General features: G+C 39.3%; 1 protein-coding gene across 1 annotated transcript in view; it reads right to left on the bottom strand.

Moving 5' to 3' along the window:
* LOC149153506 (Cytochrome c oxidase biogenesis protein Cmc1-like protein) overlaps window positions 1–20965 on the bottom strand; it is a 124086-nt gene that overhangs the window by 59974 nt on the left and 43147 nt on the right. The window contains exon 3 of the mRNA XM_089438793.1: window positions 6261–6326. Coding sequence (XP_089294919.1) covers window positions 6261–6326 — 66 coding nt within the window. The remainder of the gene's footprint in view (window positions 1–6260; window positions 6327–20965) is intronic.

Below are 20965 nucleotides of genomic sequence, written 5' to 3'. Positions count from 1 at the left end.
CCCTTTATTTCATTATCCCATATTTTGACTGGACATTGTCAGTCACTTGTACTGGTTCCTTATTGGTCATGTCCTATGAGAAGAAGGGGTTGGAAATACCGAGGTTGATGTAGCTGTAAGAAAAAGCATGAGTCAAATGTCAAAATGCAAAAGAATGGCAAGGGATGTAAAGCAATCAAAAGCCAATTATAGCTTGAGCTCTACCCCCTCTTATATAGCCACTCATCACCAAGAGTACGCATGCATATCACACCTATCAAAGTAAAAGAAACTCTCAAAGAACATCCCAACCCTGATGAAGCAATAAACTACCCATCATTAAAGGGGGATTATATTATTACACAATTAATCAATAAAGCTTGTTAAACAAGCCATATCAAATGAGGAAAAAGGAAAATATGGGAGCATGGAAAAACAAAGACTAGGGAAGGCAACTCAAGTAGCTAAGCACTACCTTTACAAAGGCAATCATGGACAATAGTTTTACATAATCTAGTATAAGACTATGACACCTTTCATAAAGTAAACCCCAAGCCATAACACCTACCATTTGAAAAGGCCAACGTACGAATTGTTCCTAGCCTTCGGGTTGGAAGCACTTAATAGGGTCATGTTATAAACTTCCCATACCTAAGTATGGTAACCTATACACAATCATAAGCTGGTAAGATATTTAAAGATGGTACTTGTCTGAAGTACTTTGATGGCTTTGACATTAAATACAGTTGACCCTATTGTTCTTATGATTCTTGTACCCATGATGTTGATTTCACTTGGTTCCTTGAGTATGTGTCAAATGACTCCTCTAAGTGTGGCCATGATCCCTTGAGGGATGATATGATGCTTCTCTATTTCTTCATAGATGATGTCCAACCACTTTGATGATGATGCAGAGCACTTTGATAGAGGACATTGGGCACCTTTTGAGGGGTGATGACCTTGAGGGTGACTTGGGAAAGTTGATGAGACCCTCCCTTAGCCTCACAACCTTAGATGTTGGTGATCTAAACTAGGAGATTGCTTGGAGATTAGGTGTGCCCAAGAAATGACAGGATGTGTTGGATTGTGTAGCTCGGTAAGTCTTCCACAATTGCTTAGTGTCTTAGCATGTGGAAGATTGCCTCTCTAGATAAACTTTGTAAAGTGATTTTATAAAGTACCTTTTGTATTTAATGAATAAAAGTGATTTAAGTGATCTCAACGAAAGATTAAGTCACAACCATAGATCTTGAGATGGAAACATCTAATCTTGACCATTGACATCTAGGGTTAGGGTTTTAGTCATTAAAAGGTTATAAAAGGAGATTTAAGGAAGAGGTGAAGAGACCATTGAGCGGCACTAGCCTTAGGAGGTGTGTGATACTCTAGTGTGTTGGATCAGGCAAGGTCCAAGGAAGGTGAAGGAGTAGCAAGCACAGCCAAGGAGGGCTTGATCAGATGGATCACATCCTATTGTTGTATATGTAATTCCTCGGTTGGGTCATTATCCTTGGTATGGGAGCCCAAATTCATAATAGAACTAGTTTTTGGTTTTTTCCCTTTGCGGGTTTTCCAAGATAAATCATGTGTCCAATTTGTGATGATTTCAGTGTGTTTCCGCTATGTAATTTTAGTTAAGAACTTAATCGTGCTTAAATCAGCAAATTGTTTAAGGGTTTGTTTGAAATTTATTGCCAGGTGCTAGGTTCGTGGAAATTTAAGATGGTATTAAAGTCAAAACTCTAAATCGATCTCTGAATTGCAGGAAGTCGGGTTTGCATTGAATCATCAGAGCCAGGTCAATTGGGATCATACGAAATAAAAAATAAAATAAATAAATAAAAAAATAAATAAATAAATAAATAAATTAATTAAATTAAATTAAAAATTTAAAAAAAATAAATAAATAAATTGTTAGGCTAAGAGAATTTCTTTTATAATCATCTTTTTTGGTCAAACAAAAAAATTTCAATTCAAAAAAAAAGAAGCAAAAGGGCCTACCTTTTATAAGGAGAAAAAAAAATAAAAAAAGGTGATGTGGGCATAAGGCTCGTGGGACTGGGTGGCTAACGAGCTAACCCAGCCACCACTAAATCATTGGAGCAACCGACAGCAGCCAAGCCGAGTCGGCCGCATAGGGCGCAGGAACCAGCCACGACTGCAACCAGCAATCAGGGGACGAAACGAGTCAAGCCAACATGCAAAAAGGCCAAGACAACAGTGTGACAGATGTAGAGACTTGGGGAGGGTCCAGAGACTGACAACTTAGCCGCAAAGACAAATCAAGTCATTCATAGGCCGACTACGGGAGCTCGAGGCAAATTGGGTAGCAGCAATCATGGCTACGAACACTGGCAACTGCAACAAGTAACCAAGGATGCAGAGCCCAATACCAGGTCGTAGGCGTGAGAAACCAGGGTAATAGTGAACCAAGCCAGTGGCCAAAACAGAGCAGGTAGACAGAAATGTGGAGAGATTGGTCACTGCAGACAATCATGCAAGAGACGTAGAGAGTGAAGAGGTGAAGAGGTACGGCATCTCAGGCCGTGGTTGAGGAGAGAAGACGCAACAAAACTGGAACAGACAGTGGAATGTGCATGAGTTGGCAGAGGCACCTGAGTTTAGGAAATTTAAAGCGCTGCAAGGGAGCAGCGGTTGTAGCCGCTAGCCGCCAAGAAATCTAACATGGCATATTCACTGCAAATGTGACGCAAGCATGGTGACAGCTGAGAAGTAGCCGCCAAGTAGCGAGTAACTGCAGAGGGTTCAGTTGGGCTGCAGCAACTCAGACATGAGGTGACAAACCTGTCACTGGCACAAGGATCAGCTGCAGAGATTGCCCGTTGATAGAACACAAAAAAAAACATTGTTGTAATAGAAATATATATATATATAATTCCGCTGATACTTCTAGAGTGTTTGGGCAGCACGCAATTTCCATGTAGGGAGAAAGAAGGCTCTGAGCATCCTCGGGAAATGTGCAAGAAGGTTTGGGCAACAGGCTAGGTAGCGTAGAACAAAGGGCTGAGTTAGCAGCCTCAGGGAAGGCATGGCCATGCAAGACGCTCAGAAGCAGGAGGCTTCTAGAAGCATGGTTCTCAGCTCATGATTCATGTCTAGTAGCAGGACAGGCTTCTTTGTCAAAGGGAACACCTATAGTGGATGTGAGAAGCTTGAGGATAGATCCAAGTTATGGAAGTACGTCCCTCGCTAAGAAGGAGTGTTGGATTGTGTAGCTCAGTGGGTCTTCCACAATTGCTTGGTATCTTAGCATGTGGAAGATTACCTCTCTAGATAAATTTTGTAAATTGATTTTCTAAAGTACCTTTTGTATTTAATGATCTAAAGTGACTTAAGTGATCTCAACAAAAGATTAAGTCACAACCATAGATATTGAGATGGCAAGATCTAATCTTTACCATTGAACTACGGTTATGGTTTTAGTCATTGAAATGTTATAAAAGGAGATCTAAGGAAGAGGTGAAGAGACCATTAAGCAACACTAGCCTCAGGAGGAGTGTGATACTCTAGTGTACCAGGTCAGGCAGGGCCCGAGGAAGGTGAAGGAGCAGCAAGGAGATCCAAATCACAGCGAAGGAGGGCTTGATCAGATGGATCAGATCCAGTTGTTGTATATGTAATTCCTCAATTGGGACATTATCCTTGGTACGAGAGCCCAAATTCATAATAGAACAAGTTTCTGGTTTTTTCCCTTTATGGGTTTTCCAGGATAAATCGTGTGTCCAATTTGTGATGATTTATGTGTGTTTCCTTTGTGCAATTTTAGTTAAGAACTTAGTCAGGCTTAAATCAATAAATCGTTTAAGCGTTTGTTCAAGATTTATTGCCAGGTACTAGGTTCGTGGAAATTTAACATGATGCCCCCATGCTAGCATTATAATTTCCCGATGGACATTGCCTTCTTTTGGTGATGATTGAGGATGATGATGACTTGGTTTCCCTCCGGAGGGGATTTCACACCTTCTACTCTATTGACAGCATGCCCTAGCATGATGACATCATCCTTTTGATGCATTTGATGATGACGTGGGCTTTCTAGAAGATGACATTGTTCTTGAAAGGGTTTTCTTTAGTGATGAAGCACCATTTTGATGATGAGACATGACTTTTAAGATGAGACAAAACCCTTGAGTCATACCTTGCACCTTTTCATGGAGAGACGTGCATTTTCAAAGATGATGTCACCCTTGGAGGCTTTTACACTCACACATGTAGGTCAACTGAGGCTTATTTTCATGTTATTTCAATATTTTGGCTATCTTTGGGGGTCAATTTCATGACCTATTCACCTTTTATCATGGATTTAGTAGTTTTTATGGCTTTTAGCCTAATTTGAAAGAAAATTGACTTGGTTACCCTCATATAAATAGGGGAGTCGATTTCCTCATTGGATTATTGTCACACTTCGATCATAACAACTTTTGACTAGTGATTTCTATCTCTTGTGCATTATGCAGGCCTACTTAAGTGACTTTCTTGGGTGGATTTTGTGATGTGGTGTGATCTCATTTCTTGAATGCTTATGGTGGATCTTGGATGTTGCACGGTAAAGTAACTTAGTTTTTTTGCTTTATCTTGGTATCGCGTTCCATGGAATTAGTGTTCTTGTGCTAAGTTAGTTTATTTGTTTTTATCTTGGTATTATGTTACATGGGATTAATGTTATTGTGTTAAGTTAGTATATTTGGTATTTGTTCCATTGTCCCTTGTTAAGCTAAACCCTTCCTCCAGAGAGATAGGTTTTTCTTTTCTTTAATCATCTAGAAAATTGTGAACCTAAATTTCAAACCCTAGGGTAAATTAGTTTATTTGCCAAAGTCTTTTTGGATTTAGAATCACTCCAAAAAAACTCTAGAATAGTTTCACATCCTAGACTCCATATGCCTTAGATAGAGAAGGCACTAGTCCATCTCCCTTGTGTCTAAAATATAAAAATCATTTTTTTAATGGTAAATTATGATTAAATTGCAGAAAAAATTTGTATTTTCAGTATGTAGTGATTTGTTGATGTACATCCTAGTGTTAGATATTGTTTAAAAGTGCATTAGAGAAGCTAAATTGAAATTTTTCATGCATTTTTTAACCATTTTCTAAAGTTGAACTCAAGTTTTATTTGTTCTTATATGCCATATTAACCGTCAGAATTTGTGTAATTTTGTCCTCAGTTTACTCTCTAATTTAGTCTTTATTTATCATAGTTTAATCACTAACTTCATGCTAGTTTTCCTATTGTGATAGACTATTGTTTTGCTGGTTCAAAACCCTAGTTTATAGCAACATTAAGTGTTTATTGATTCGGTGTGTTCAGGTAACCTATTTGAGATTCTTTTGGCCAACCCTTTAGATTGACCCTTGAACCAAATTCGAAATTTACTCCATCCACCTCAAACCATAATTTGCTCTACATTCATCCGGTGAATTTACATTCTGAACTCCCTATGGGGACACTTAGCTTAAGATCCTTGGATTACTTGATCCCTAAGCCCTACCAGGGAAGCCTCCCTTGTGTTGGATTGGGGGACAGATTTTGTTGTAACATGTCCCAACCATTGGATCAAGCATTTCTACTTTTCTTTGACATCTAAAGTCTGTATCATTTGAATTGGAAATTTCCAATCACAGCTTACTGCATTGGGCTTGTCGTTGGCTTACATACCAATGATAGTCATAAACAATGAACAATATTATAATATATCATGTAATCTCGCTAAACTATTTAACTGAACTCTAGATAAGATTTTTGCTAGAGAGATTTCAACACTAATTTTACCCAACTCTTAGAGTGTAGAGGTCTGCTACAATATTATTCTTCTCCAATGGGCTAGACAAATATTATTCTCTTACAAAGAGTGCCATCAAACTTCACATTTTTAGAATGTGGTGCAGCCATTCATTTAAAAGACAGTATCTAGTCAATGAGTAACATTTAAAGCTGATCAAAATTATAATTTTAACGGTTGATGGATAGGGGATCAAATATAAATTCACAATGGTAAAGGAGAATTGTCATGTAAGAAACCAAGTTGTAAACAATTTTCCCATGAAGACCAATGTGGAAGAATGCAAGAATATTCAGTCCAATATTAGGATGGGTGAAGTGTTTCAACAAGTAAGAAAATGCTATAAAATTATAAAATGTGATGTTTAAAAAGGTATTGCCAATAACAGATATGACAGCAGCCAAAAGCAAGGATAGCGCAATATTTAAAAAAGTCAATTGGAGAAAGAGAAGAAGATAAAGCAATAACCAATCAACTTACTTCTGCACACATTGGATGCTTATGCAACGTTAGTGGAGGATGCATTGCCACATCAAACTTATAAACCTGCATGAAAAAACACAGATACTCGAGTCAAAAAAATGAAAGCCAGAAAAATGAAAATATAATATGCCAGTTTCTCCATGAAGAAACAAACATGACTTAATTCAACATGGTAAAATTGTGTAGCTTAGGAGATAACCACTTGCCACAAAATGAGATGGTGAGGAACTAAGTCACCTAGTTCAAGTTCTAGTTGAAGTTAGACAAAAATTCGATATTGAAAATTTTGATAATAAAATTTGGCATCAAGTTTGACAAACTATAAAATTTGAAAATAAAAAAACATATAAATAAAATAAAAATACACTCATTACACAATATTGATATTGCTTGGAGGAGTCAAGACTGGACTCCGGAGCTGTTCGAAGGGTGGTTTTGTGGTATAGAGACTGGAGTGTGGAAGGAATGATACACAGTGCTAGGTGGGAAGAAAGATGCACAGAGAAAGAAGTATTACTATGCGGCCTGAAAACTTAGCTAGGGTATTTTTTAAACCCCAAAAAAATAATTTGAATCAAATGTCAGTGATTTAGATGAACACGGGCAGATTGAAGGAGGGGTGGCAAGTGCAAGGGAGATTGTCCTTGATCCTGAAGGAAATCATCAAACAAGCTTTGAATGGGATCATGAAACAAACAACCAAGCCAAGGGGTTGACTCTCTATTGGGTATGTGTTATATTCTTTGCACGACGACCTCCACACGTGATTTGTTGTGTTGGGTACAGTGGAGGGGGTCACAAGGTGGGTGGCAATCCCCCTTGTTCAAGGGGGTCATAGCGGAAGCGAAAGCCTTCCTTGTTCAGGGAGTTGCGGGGGATGAGGGGCAGGAAGAAATCCCCTTGTCTAGGGGTTCACAAAAGGGCTCCTAACCCCCTACATGGATGTTCAAACTTTAGTGGTAGTGCCCTCGGGAAAACTATTTTGGGCAGTTTTTTGCATCTGTTTTTCGCTATTTCGACATAATTTCTGCTTTTAGCAGTTTTGGGGCACATGGTGGTTGCCCATAGTTTTGTAATTCCGGTTAAGGAACTACAATTGTATTCTAATACAGGGTTATTGGATTGGGGATTTATGGATGTTGCAACATATACATATAGTATTGTAACATTGTAAGGAGTAGAATATATTGAAAAATCTTTTTGGTTTTCCCAATTTGGGTGTCTAGGGTAAAATCTTTGTGTTGCTGTGTGTGTGTTTGCGATTGCACCTTTTCTAATTTTTTAAAGAATCGGTATAGGGTTAAAACTTAAAACCAACAATAGGTATTAAAGCAATTTGGCTTCAATGGAATGCTTTTGCAGGTAAGGGGTTTGGCTCTAGTCTGTGGTAGACCCTATTACAGTGGGAGACTTATGGAATCAATTTTTGTGGTGAAAGGAAATGGCAACCATTTCAAAGATAGAGATCAAGAAACTCAATGGAAAAAAAAATTAGTGGAATCTCAAAATTGAAGATCCTTTTGTGTACAAAGACTAGTTGATCGTTCTGGATTTGGGTATTGCACCAACAGGGATGTCGATAGAAGACTAGACCAAGTTCGATCAAAAGGCAAGGAGAAAAATATGGTTGTCTCTTAAAAGCTATAACCAAGGTATTGTGGAACAAGTTAAAGGCTTTGTATCAATCTAAGTCCCTAGTGAACAAATTGTTCCTACGAAAAAAGTTGTACAACATGAGGATGATGAATGGGGACTCAATGACAGAGCATCTAAAGTTTAAACGCCTTCAATACTATGGTAAGTCAATTATTCTCTGTTGATAATAAGATTCCAGATGAAGATAAGAATATTGGTGTGTTGTGTCCTGTACCAGACTCATGGGATAGTTTGGTTGTTGCCATAGGTAGTAATGCAACTACTTTAAGTTTTGATGAAATAGTCTCATCCTTGTTATTGGAGGAGACGAGACGAAAAAACATGGAAAGTCGGAACATCGATGCCTTTTATGTAAGAGGACCCCAAAATAGAAATAAAAATAAGTCCTCACATGGGAGAACGAAATCTAGAGGAAGATCTAAATTTCCAAGAAAATTCGTAAAGTTATGTTGGAGATGTGGAAAAGAATGGCATTATAAGAAAGATTGTAGATCAAAAAGTGTTGATAAAGGGAATGGGTTTGATGATGTTACTTCTACAAAAGCAAAAACCTCTTCAAACAGAGAGGACGTGTACTTGGCCTCTTCAAGCACACATGTAGATCACGAGGCATGGCTAGTCGACTTAGTTTTCAAATGACTCCTCACAGGGAGTGGTTTTGCAAGTAGGAAAGTATGATGGTGTGATGTTTTCCTAGGAGATGACTCAATGGCCAAAATCATTCAAGGATAAGAAGTCAAGTTGAAGCTTATGGGTGGAAGGAATAGAACACTCCTTGGTGTTCTGCACATCCCAGGATTGGCTAGAAATTTGATTTATGTAAGCAAGATGAGAAATGCAGGTGTAAAAATAGTATTTAAAGATTATACCTGCAAGATGTTTCAAGGAGCAATAGTATTTCCAAGGGAAGTTCGAATTGGAACTTTGCATAAGTTGTTGGAAGCATTATAGTGATGGATGCAACAATTTTGTTGTTCCTAAGAGTGAAGCAAAAACTCCTACAGTGTCTGGAGAAAAGACTGTGTTATGGCATCAAAGATGGAGATATATCAAAGAGAAGGGCCTTTCAGTACTACAAGATAAAGTTATGGTAGAAGGTATGTCTAATTGCTCTCTGGATTTTGATTTCTACGAATATTGCTTATATGGGAAACATAGTTGTGTAAGATTCTCCTATGGTACTACGAGGGCAGAGGGAATATTGTAATTAGTGCACAGTGATGTGTTTAAATTTGTGTTGATTCTTTCACAAGATAACTCTATGTATTATGTCTCATTTATAGATGACTTATCAAGGAATATATGGATTTATTTCCTTAGGAAGAAATCTGAAGTCATTGACAAATTTAAAGAGTTCAAGGCTCTTGTGGAAAATCATATATAGAATAAATTTAAGATGCTAAGGACAAAGAATGGTGTTGAATTCTACGAGAACGAATTCGAAGAAATCTATAAGTGCAGTATAGCAAAGCAAAAGACTACTCCATACACACCTCAATAGAATGGAGTTGCAAAAATGATGAACAAGACACTAATGGAAAAAGTAAGTTGGATGCACATTGGTGCCAAGTTAGGACAATAATTATGGGCAGAGATAGTGAATACCGCATGTTACTTGGTAAATCAATCAACCTCATTAATATTGGATGACAAGACTCCACATGAGTTATGTGTTGGAAATTATAATGAGGTTCGGTCTTCATAATGACCTATTTGTAATCATGACATTGTATACTTTGTATAAAGAAAGAAAACGAAAGAAAAGAAAATTTGTATCTTATGTAAAGCATGGGTTTCATGCTCCAGTCTAGGTCAAAAGCATGTTCTTCGTGCTTGTAGGTCTTTCTAGGACAAAGAAGAATTTATGCCATGTATTATAGTCCCATTTGAACGCATCGTAACAAAAGAAAATATTTATTTTGTCAAGAAAAAGCCATTTATTCCTCCAAGACCAAGTCGGCCCCAGTGAAGGACAAGTTGGCCTAAGGGAGGGCTATTTGACCCCTCAAGAAGGCTATAAATACAAGGAGCTCGAGCTCATTTGGGAAATTCACTCATCATCAAGTTCGATCTGCAATAGCGAAGGAGAAGAAGAGCTAGAAGGACGAAGAAACGAAGAAAAGAAGTCGAAGTTTCTTGGGATCATCTCTCTCTCTCTCCACACATGCAAAGTTAGGGTTTTGTCGCTGCCAATTGTAGGAGGTCGAAATTATAGGGCCGAAATTCTGAGGTGCAGTTGCACAGCCGAAAATTTGGGATGAAGTTGTAGTAGGTCGAAGTTTGGAAGTTGCCTTGAAGAAGACTTTGTTGAGGGGCTGACTTGGTGTTGGGGAGGATCTTGGGCTTTGGTCTTTGGGTCTTGGAAGTCTCATTGTAAGAAAATTCTATAAGAAGAGAAGAATTATTTCTGGATTTTCCCCTTGGAGGGGTTTTGCCCTGGCCTGGACCCTATATCTTGTGTACTTTGTCTTCTTTTGATTTTTATAGTTTTGGTAATTGCTTGATGAACAAGAACTAATACAAGTAATAAAAGGCCAACATATATCACAAGTAATAATCAAGTTAAGGAAAATCATCTATAATACATAAGTCTCTTGACTTTCAAACATGGTTTCAGAGCTAAGTTGCAGGAAGGAGATTGAATATCACATCTTTGTTGGCACTATGGCAAGAGTTATAAGGAAGGGTTTCAAGTTTCTTGGAAATCTTGCTACACCTATCAAGGATTGCATATTGAAGATCACCTCCAAGCTAGCAAAAGAAGTAATAGATGGAAGTTTGTTCTCCTCCTTATCCGGCACTTTCAAGGACGAGAATGTATGGGTTATTGACAGTGGTGCTTCCAGACACATGACGGGAGAATGCAGTCAACTTCAGACCTTGTCAAAAGGAACCTCCTCTCATTCAATTAACTTGGAGACAAGAAGAGCTATCCAGTGAAAGGGATTAGATCTACTTCGTTGGAGATCGAATCTGGTGAAAGTATTCACCTCAACAATATTCTATATGTTCCAGGTTTTAAGAAAAACTTACTTTCTATTTCTTGTATAGAGGATAAGGGTGATAGAATAGTTTTTCTTGATGGCAAGGTTTGGTTTGGGGTAAGGGCTCTAGTATTGATAATGCTAGGATGATCGGGATTAGTGAGGGGACCTTATATAGACTTTTTACACCTCTATCTCAAGCCCTAGTTCACTTGGATGTAAGCCCTTCTGAACTATTGCATAGAAGGTATGGACACCTTCACTATAATATTTTGCCATCTCTAAGTCAAATGGTAAATGGCATCCCTGAATTAAAGGAAGATCATGAAGGGACCTGTAAGGGATGTGATCTAGACAAGAATGTGAAGAAGCCATTTGCAAGAAGTGATACCAGATCTAAGGAAGTTTTAGATCTCATACACTCAGATGTATGTGGACCTATGGCAGTAAAATCTCTTAGTGGACGTCAATATTATTATTATTATCATCTAATTTTAAGGTCACAGCCAAGCCAGACACCAAATTGGTGTATGGGACCTCCTTGTTTGTGGGACAAGGGACCCACCTCCGCACAACAATTTGACTACTAAGTCTACAAAGGCATACATACTCTACCCCCTCTGGTTTTGAACCTGTGACCTCTTAGGAGGAAACACATGCTCTTAATCATGAAGAACGATGTCAGGGAAATTGTCCCTAGGCCAAATGACAAATCTATAGTCACTTCAAAATGGATTTACAAAATAAAGCACACTACGAATGGGAGCATTGATAAATACAAAGCAAGGTTTGTAGCAAGAGGCTTCTCACAAAAAGAAGGTATTGATTACAAAGAAACCTTTGCTCCTACAGCTAGATATAGAACAATAAGATCTCTTGTTTCTTTGGCTGCTATTAGGGGATGGAACATCCATCAAATGGATGTTACGACAAGTTTTCTGAATGGGACCATTGATGAAGAGGTTTACATTAAGCAGCCTCAAGGATTTGAAATAAATCAAAGGGAAACTCATGTCTACGAGCTGAAGAAAGCTCTATATGGCTTAAAGCAAGCACCTAGAGCTTGGTATGCAAAAATGGATGCATACCTCTTGAGGATTGGTTTTACCAAGAGTTCTGCAGATCCTAACATATACATCAGGGTGAACCAGTCATCATACTCTTGTTTGTAGATGATCTAATAGTCACAGGTGTAGAGCATCGGATTCAAGAATGCAAGAAGCAACTAGCAGTCGAGTTTGATATGAAGAATCTTGGGATTATGCATTACTACTTGGGGCTAGAATTTTGGCAGAAGTTCTTGATTTATGGTAGCATCAGATGTGCTCTAAGCCTCAAAATTTGCAGGGAGGCTTGGACACATGTATTCCACAAAACCCAGAAATCGTTTTGCGAAATTCCACCCGGAGACAGTTTTATTAAAATAATTATTTATTTTTAATGGGTGCCTAAGTCTAAACTTAGGAAATTAAAATAATTAAAGGGTATTAATCAAACTGTGGATGAAACTTCTAGAAGAAGACAAGGATCAAGTCAATATGATCTAAGCCATTGATTAGAATCTAATCTGGGTCATTGATTACTCAACTGAAGGATTATAAGGACTTTGATGGGCATTTGGAGGATACACCGGGCAGATACTCAGTTACCCAAGTAAGATCTATTTTCTCACTGGTCGAAGTTCGGCAAAAGGAAATCGAATCAGAGGGAGAGTTGTGGATGAAAAGGAGAGAGGGCATCAGGATCAGTCAGGCATGCAGGAGCAGAAGAAGACGTAGAGCAGAGGAGGGACAGCGCTTAGGCTATGACGTTGGGATTGACACTGGGACTGCGTAGTCCCTACGCAGAAATTGACGTAGTGAGATGTAGAGGGGGCAGCAGGTCCTCTCCAGAGTCGAAATTTAGTTGAGAAGCATGAGAACATCATCTGTAATATTTCTCACAAAAATTCCTCTTCTGTTATGCTGGTTGTATCTTGTACATGAGACTTTGTTGATGATCAATAAAGAAACCCTCATCTACTGGATCGGTTTTCCCACCTTGGGTTTTTCCAGGGATAATTGTCCAAAAATAATTGTCATTGTGATTATAATTGTGCTAGTATTTTTCCTTGCATTTACTTTCCCAGTATTTTAATTGTGAAGGCTGCATTAGAGTTTATTTCGATATTTGTTGTAGAAACACTGTGAATAACATATTTCTGAAATAATAAGTAGACAAAATAATATCAGTCACTGCAGTTGGATTTCTATTTAGAAATTTTCACAAAAGGAAGGAATAGACTATGAGGTGACCTTCGCCTCAGTAGCCAGATATACTTCTATCAAATTCATTATATCCCTAGCAGCTCAAATGGGATGGGAGATTCACCAGATGGATGTCAAGACAACATTCTTGAACAGGGTGATAGAAGAAGAGGTGTATATAGAACAGCTCGAAGGCTTCGAAACTCATGAAAAAAATAACTCATGTATGTAGGTTAAAGAAATCCCTGTATGGGCTCAAGCAGGCACCCAGAGCATGGTATGGTCAGATTGATAGTTACTTGTAGCAGTTGGGATTCGTCAAGAGTGATGTTGATCCCAATCTCTTCTATCTAATGGTGGAGAATGAGCCACTTATTCTGGTATTATATGTGGACGACTTGTTTCTAACAAGGTCATCTAGGCTCATAAAGGACTGCAAGAAGAATTTTGAAGCAGAATTCGACATGAAGGATATGGGGTTGATGCATTATTTTCTAGGGTTGGAAGTTTGGCACAAGAATAGGGAGATCTTCCTTGGGCAAGGAAGATATGCTACAAAGATTTAGAAGAGATTAAGAATGCAGGATTGTCGACCCATGGCTATGCCCATGATCACCAACAGGAAGAAAATAGATGCATCAGGAAACAAGGAGGTGGACAGCACCTTGTACGGACAGCTCATTGGTTTGCTCATGTATCTGGTCAACACTAGGTCAGACATTTGCTTCGCTGTCAATACCCTTAGTCAGTTCATGGTGGAACCGAAAAGGGTGCATTGGGCAGCAGCTAGGCACATTCTTAGATATGTACGTGGAACAGTCGGATATGGGTTGAAATACACCTGAGTAGATGATATCAGATTAAATGGATTCACAGATGCAGATTAGGCAAGTCGTTCAGTAGACCAAAAAAGTACCTTCGAGTATTGCTTCATTATTGGATCAAGAATGATCTCTTGGTATAGCAGGAAGCAAAAGTCGATAGCTCTGAGCTCAGCAAAAGCAGAATATATGGCAGCCAGCACAGCTATGTGCGAAGCTATATGGCTTAGAAAACTGCTTGTGAGTTTGTTCAGGAAGAGGATGGAAGCGACCAGTATTTTCTATGATAATCAGAGTTGTATTAAACTCTCTGAGAATCCAGTATTTCATGACCAGTTGAAACACATTGATATCAGATATCACTTTATCAGAGACTGTGTTCAGTGTGGGGCAGTATAGTTGCAGTATGTCTCCACAGGAAATCAGGTAGCCGACGTACTCACAAAAGATCTAGGAAGAGCTAAGTTCATCCAGTTCAAGGAGCAGATGGGTATGATAGAGAATTCGTTTCAGTAGCAGAAACAGGTGGGTTCTCAGTTGCAGTGGCAGGAAATGAGAGGGAGTTGCAGTACATATGCAGTATTGGTGGTGACAAGGCCAGCAGTAGTATAGATGCAGCATTTGTGCAGTAGTTGATGGACAGTGGCAGTGATGCGGGGGAGCGCCCCCCCCCCCTTCGAACCCGCTCCCGAAGCGCGCTCCGGGCGGGAGCGGGTCGGGAGCGCGCTCCCGTAAAAAAATTTGCGCTCCCTGGTCTGTGAGGGAGCGCTTCAGGGAGCGATCGCTCCCGCGCTCCCGGAGCGCTTTTTAATGCCCGGGAGCGATCGGGGAGCGATCGCTCCCTGATCGCTCCCGGGCATTAAAAAACGCTCCGGGAGCGAATTTTAGTGAACCGGGAGCGGTTCGGCGGAAAAAAATTCCGCGGACCCGAAAAAAACAAAAAATTTAACTAATTTTTTTGGGTTTATAAGCCCAATGGGCCAAAACAAAATCATTTCAATGAGATTGAGCTTGAGTTTGAGAGCAAAGGAGCAAGGAGCAAGAGCTGAGGAGCAAGGAGCCAGAGCTGAGGAGCGAGGAGCAAGTGCCAAGGAGCGAGGAGCAAGCTTGCAGAGGTAAGTAACTTAATCATTTAGTTAGTTTAGTTGGTTAGGTAGTTAGTTTGTTTAGTTTAATTTACCTGTTTGAGTTTAAAGATCATTAATTTAAATTAAATTAATAAATTAAATGAATTAATCCCAATAAACTAAATTAATTTGCAGATTCAAGACTCAAACCCTACAAACATCAAACACGATGGACCTGGGGATTTTTATTGGCATTTTCCTCTTCCTGGTCCCTTTTCTGGTTATTATGGTGGTGGAGAGTAGGAAACGGAGGGGGCCTGAAACTGAAGAGGTGGATGAAGAAGCAGGAGGAAGTCAAATAGGTGAAAACCCCAGTGAGGAGGATGTGGAGGGTGAACATGAGGGTCAAAAAACTAAACAAGACCAAACTCCATTGTGGAAATATGTTCAAAGGCCTGAAACAGGAAGAGGGGGTGGAACCACTAAATTTCATTGCCCCCATTGCAACAATGATTTCACAGGCTCATACACCCGTTTGAGAAGACACCTTTGTGGGAAAAGGGCATGGGATGGAGAGAAACAAATAGGAATCAGAACTTGCGACGCGGTGTCAACAGCAGATAGAGCCAAATACATAAAGGAAGAGGAGGACGCCCAATACAAAGCAAAAAGATCAAGGGGTTTCTTTGAAAGCTCACAAAGAACTCCTTCAGCATCCTCCCAAGGCAGTGGATATGGACATGGAGGCTCAGGGTCATCATCTTTACGCCGTAGAACCATATCAGATTTCCTTGATGAGGGGTGTAGGAATGATGTGGATTCAAAAATTTACAGGTTCCTCTATGCAAATGGGATACCATTCAATGTTCTACGCTCACCTTATTGGCACGAAATGGTTTCTGCCATAAATGATGCCCCTAAAGGATACAAGAGCCCTGGGTATGACAAGGCAAGAACAGTTGGCCTTGATCATGAAAAAGCAAAAATATCACATTCTTTGAATAAAATGACAAGTTCTTGGACTGACAATGGGGTGTCCATTGTATCTGATGGATGGACAAATGTAAAAGGCAAGCCATTGATAAGTGTTCTTGCTGTGTCCCGAAGTGGTCCCATTTTTCTAGCTGCACATGATTACTCAGACAAGTTCAAGACCGCTATCAACATTGCAGAAGCATTGCTTGAAACAATTGAGCGTATTGGCCCATACAATGTCATCCAAGTCATCACTGATAATGCTCCTAATTGTAAGGCAGCGGGAGCAATTATTGAGGATAGATACCCGAACATATTTTGGTCTGGATGTTTGGTTCACACATTGAACCTTCTGTTGCATGATATTGTCAAAAACAAAAATGAACAATACCAATGGATTGGTGATTTGTACAAGAGAGGGAAAAAAATGATAAAATTTATTACAAATCATAGCAATACCCATGGCCTTTTCCGCAGTCACTCGAGATTGGAGTTGCTGAAGATTGCGAGGACTAGATTTGGTAGCTATTACCTCACCTTCAGGCGCCTTTTGAAGGTAAGATAGGGTTTAGCTAGCATGGTATCAAGTCCAAATTGGCAGGTGTTAAAGGAAAGGGCTACAAATGTAGCTGACATTGCAGGTTTTGAAACGGTGGAGGAGGCCGCTCTTGATGGGCAGTTTTGGACAACTGTGAGACAGGTATTGGATTTCACCAAGCCAATTTATAACATGATTCAGTTTGCAGATACAGACAAACCAGTGATTGGCGAGGTGTATGAGCAAATGGATACCATGTTGGGGGAAATAAAAGACATTGTTAATAACAGAGATCCCGACTTGTACAATCTGATTCACGATTGTGTGTGTGAACGGTGGAAAAGGCTTAACCTTCCACTACATTGCTTGGCGTATATCCTTACGCCAAAATACTACTCAGATTCTTGGTTGGGCAAACCTGCAGCAGGGGGTGGTGTTAGGACCAAACCCCATTTAGATCGAGAGGTAACTAAAGGATATCTGGATGCATTAGAAAAGTTGGTGCCTGACAGGGAGGAATGTGCAGCTGTGCGCCTTGAAATAGGCAGATACTTCACTGGCAGTGGTTTGTATGGTAACTTCCATGCAATGGACGACAAAGATAAATTTGATTCTCTCACATGGTGGGAAACATATGGCGGCGACGGACTTTTGCGAAAATTGGCATTGAAAGTTCTTGCACAGGTTGTAAATTCTTCTTCTGCAGAGAGGTGTTGGAGCACCTACAGTTATATACATAATGTGAAAAGAAACAGGCTCAACGAAAACCGAGCAGAAAGCTTGGTTTATGTGCACTACAATTTGAGGTTGTTGAGCCATTACTGTGATCGGGCTAATGAAGATCCCACATATAAAATTTGGGACAATCACCCTGAGAACGACAATTTGGAGGATGGCATTGTACATATGGAAGAACTAGAAGATGAGCTTGTACGGGATGAAGCTGAAGCAGCTGCAGCAGCCATGCCACCTCCACCTCCACCATCCAGTAGCAATTCTCGGGGCCCGAGTCTTGTTCCATTGCTGTCGCCACCTCCATCGACACCCTCGCGTGGAGGCTCTAGTTCTGGTCGTCGGTCTGGGCGGGAGACTCCTAGAAGACCGCCAAGACCTACTTATACTCCTGGAGACTCTCGTGGCAAGGGCCACTTGTAGATTTACAGTTTACTTGTCTTTTTTAGTTTCTATTAGACTTGTCACTTTAGTTTTCATAACTGTTCAGTGTTGAGTTTTGAGTCCTTGACTCTTGACTCTTGACTCTTTCATATCATTATGACATTATGATATTTTTTGTAAACATTATATCACTGTGACAATGAAAATTTGAAGTTTGAAGTTGGGCCTTGGCAATTATAACTCATTGGTAATGATTGTGAATTATGAATATGATGCTTTGTGAAAGACTAAAGTTGTTTCATTTCATCTCATTATTCATGTTTCATTTTATAAATTTTTAACATTTCATATCATGTTAACAGTTAGAAGTTAGGACTTAGAAATATCTTCGATATTACTTCTTGTAATGGTTAAACTTGGCTTACAAGTACAACTTGTTACTTTGGTGATCAATGATGATAAATGTTATTGAATTGAATGTTATTTTAATTTATTATTTTACTAAGGTTGATGACAATTATAATTTCTAGATGATTGATGTGATATGGTTCAATGATCAATTTATGTTTTTTTATGTTTTTTATGTCTATTTCATCATTCTACATGTTTTTGTTGACATATATGTATCAAAAATTAAAAAATATAAAAAATATATATATTTTTAAAAAATCGCTCCGGGATTCGCTCCCAAACCGGGAGCTTCTGAAAATGGTCGCTCCCGCTCCCGCTCCCCGCTCCCGCTCCCGCTCCCAAGTAACACTGGACAGTGGTGTCAGACATCAACAGTATAGAAGGAGATGTCACAAAATCAGAGCGATGCTTCAGCAAATTGCATTACCATAGCACATTCCTCGCTAAGAGGGAGTGTTGATTTATGGTAGCATCGGATGTGCTCTAAGCCTCAAAATTTGCAGAGAGGCTTGGACACATGTATTCCACAATACCCATAAATTGTTTTGGGGAATTCCACCCAGAGACAGTTTTATTAAAATAATTAATTATTTTTAATGGGTGCCTAAGTCTAAACTTAGGAAATAAAAATAATTAAAGGGTATTAATCAAATTGTGGGTGAAACTTCTAGAAGAAGACGAGGATCAAGTCAATATGATCTGAGCCATTGATTAGAATCTAATCTGAGTCGTTGATTACTCAACTGAAGGATTATAAGAAGGACTTCGATAGGCATTTGGAAGATACACCGAGCAAATACTCAGTTACCCAAGTAAGATCGATTTTCTCACTAGTAGAAATCCAGCAAGAGGAAATCGAACCAAAGGGAGAGTTGCAGGTGAAAAGGAGAGAGGGCATCAGCATTAATCAGGGATGCAGGAGCAAAGGAGGGACAACGCTAAGGCTGTGACGCTGGGATTGACATTGGGACTGTGCAATCCCTACGCAGAAGCTAACGCAGTGAGACGTAGAGGGGGCAGCAGGTTCTCTCAAGAGTCGGAATTTAGCTAAGAAGCGTGAGAATATCGTCTGTAATATTTCTCACAAAATTTCCTCTTCTATTCTGTTGGTTGTATCTTGTACATAAGATTTTTGCTGAAGATCAATAAAGAAACCCTCATCTGCTGCACCGGTTTTCCCACATTGGGTTTTTCCGAGGACAATTGTCCAAAAATAACTGTGTCATTGTGATTATACTTGTGCTAGTATTTTCCCTTGCATTTACTTTCTGTGGTATTTTAATTGTGAAGGCTACAGTGGAATTTATTTCGATATTTGTTGTAAAAACACTGTGAATAACTTATTTCTGAAATAACAAGTAGAAGAAATAATATCAGTCACTGCAGTTGGATTTATATTTATAAATTTTCACAGAAGCCAGGTGAAATATATCTTGGTCAAGGTAAATATGTGATCAAAATTCTTCAGAAAATTGGCATGATGGACAACAAGCCTATAATGGCTCTTATGATTACTAATCTAAAGAAGTTGAGGAGTTCAGATTCTAGTCCGATGGATCCTACTTGCTACAGACAGTTGATTGGGTCCTTGATGTATCTAGTAAATATAAGACCCAGCATTTGTTTTGCAGTAAATGTCCTTAGTCAATTCGAGATGGAGCCAAAACATGATCATTGGATTGCAGCCAAGCATATCCTAAGATATTTGCGTGGAATCATACATCATTGCCTCTGATATACTGATAATGAAATCCAACTCATGGGATATATAGATTCAAATTTGGGTGGCAGTGAGACAGATGGAAGAAGCACAACAGGTGGATGCTTCAGCCTAGGATCTTCCATGGTCTCATGGATGAGCAGAAAGCAGGATACAATTGCTTTGAGTAGTGTTGAAGCTGAATATTTTGCTGCAAGCGAAGTCTGTCGGGAAGCAGTTTGGCTCAGGAAGTTACTATACCACTTAGCCCTACATGGATACATTGTGATAATGAAAGTTGCATATGCTTTGAGTAATGTTGAAGCTAAATATGTTGCCGCAAGCGAAGTATGTCAGGAAGTAGTTTGGTTCAAGAAGTTACTATCAGACTTGTTTGAAGGACCGCTTAGCCCTACACGGATACATTGTGATAATGAAAGTTGCATAAGATTGACGGAAGACCCAGTGTTTCATGCTAGGATGAAGCATATAAATAATAAGTACCACTATGTCAGAAGCTTGGTACAAGATGGGGTCGTGGAGCTACACTATCTACCTACAAATGAACAAGTAGCAGATATTCGGACTAAATCATTACTAGACAAGAAGCTTGAGTATTTGAGAAACAAGCTTGGTTTGGTAGACATCTCTTCCCTAATTGAGAAGGAGTGATGTTGGATAATTTGGCTTTATGGGTCATGCACTAGACCAAGACTAACAATCGTAAGTCTCAATGAAGGCCATAAAGAAAGAATGAACTCTGGAGTATTGGATAAGCATCTGACATTGGAACTTCTTATGGATCGTAGAATCCAGGAAAAGAATTTGTTGTTCGATACTCTTTGAGGATTAAGTAGGGCATCCAAGATAAGAGTAGTCGAAGAGGACCAATATTCTTTGAGGATTTAGGATTGGAAATTCAAGATAAGAATAGTCCTAAAAGGACATATGCAATGAACATTTGGATGGTCTATGTGCCTTAGAGGTAGTGTGACAGCTCACGTAAAGCCTCCCATCATAATGCTCTCGAATGAAGATGAGCTTGTCTAATTAAGGCTTGTTGACCACACTTGTGTCAATGGTCCGAAAAGCAAAGTACAAGGCGATGGGCAAAAAAATTTTAGAGATCATTATTATCACTTAGCATCAATTTTATCATTGTAAACCCAAATTATGCTTTTATTATTGT

This window comes from Pinus tabuliformis, chromosome 9, assembly GCF_031772625.1.
Source record: "Pinus tabuliformis cultivar Carrire ecotype Pingquan chromosome 9, CPIR1, whole genome shotgun sequence".
In the NCBI taxonomy this organism is placed as follows: Eukaryota; Viridiplantae; Streptophyta; class Pinopsida; order Pinales; family Pinaceae; genus Pinus; species Pinus tabuliformis.
The sequence above is the reverse complement of the archived record's forward strand: the minus strand, read 5'-3'. Positions and strand labels throughout refer to the sequence as shown.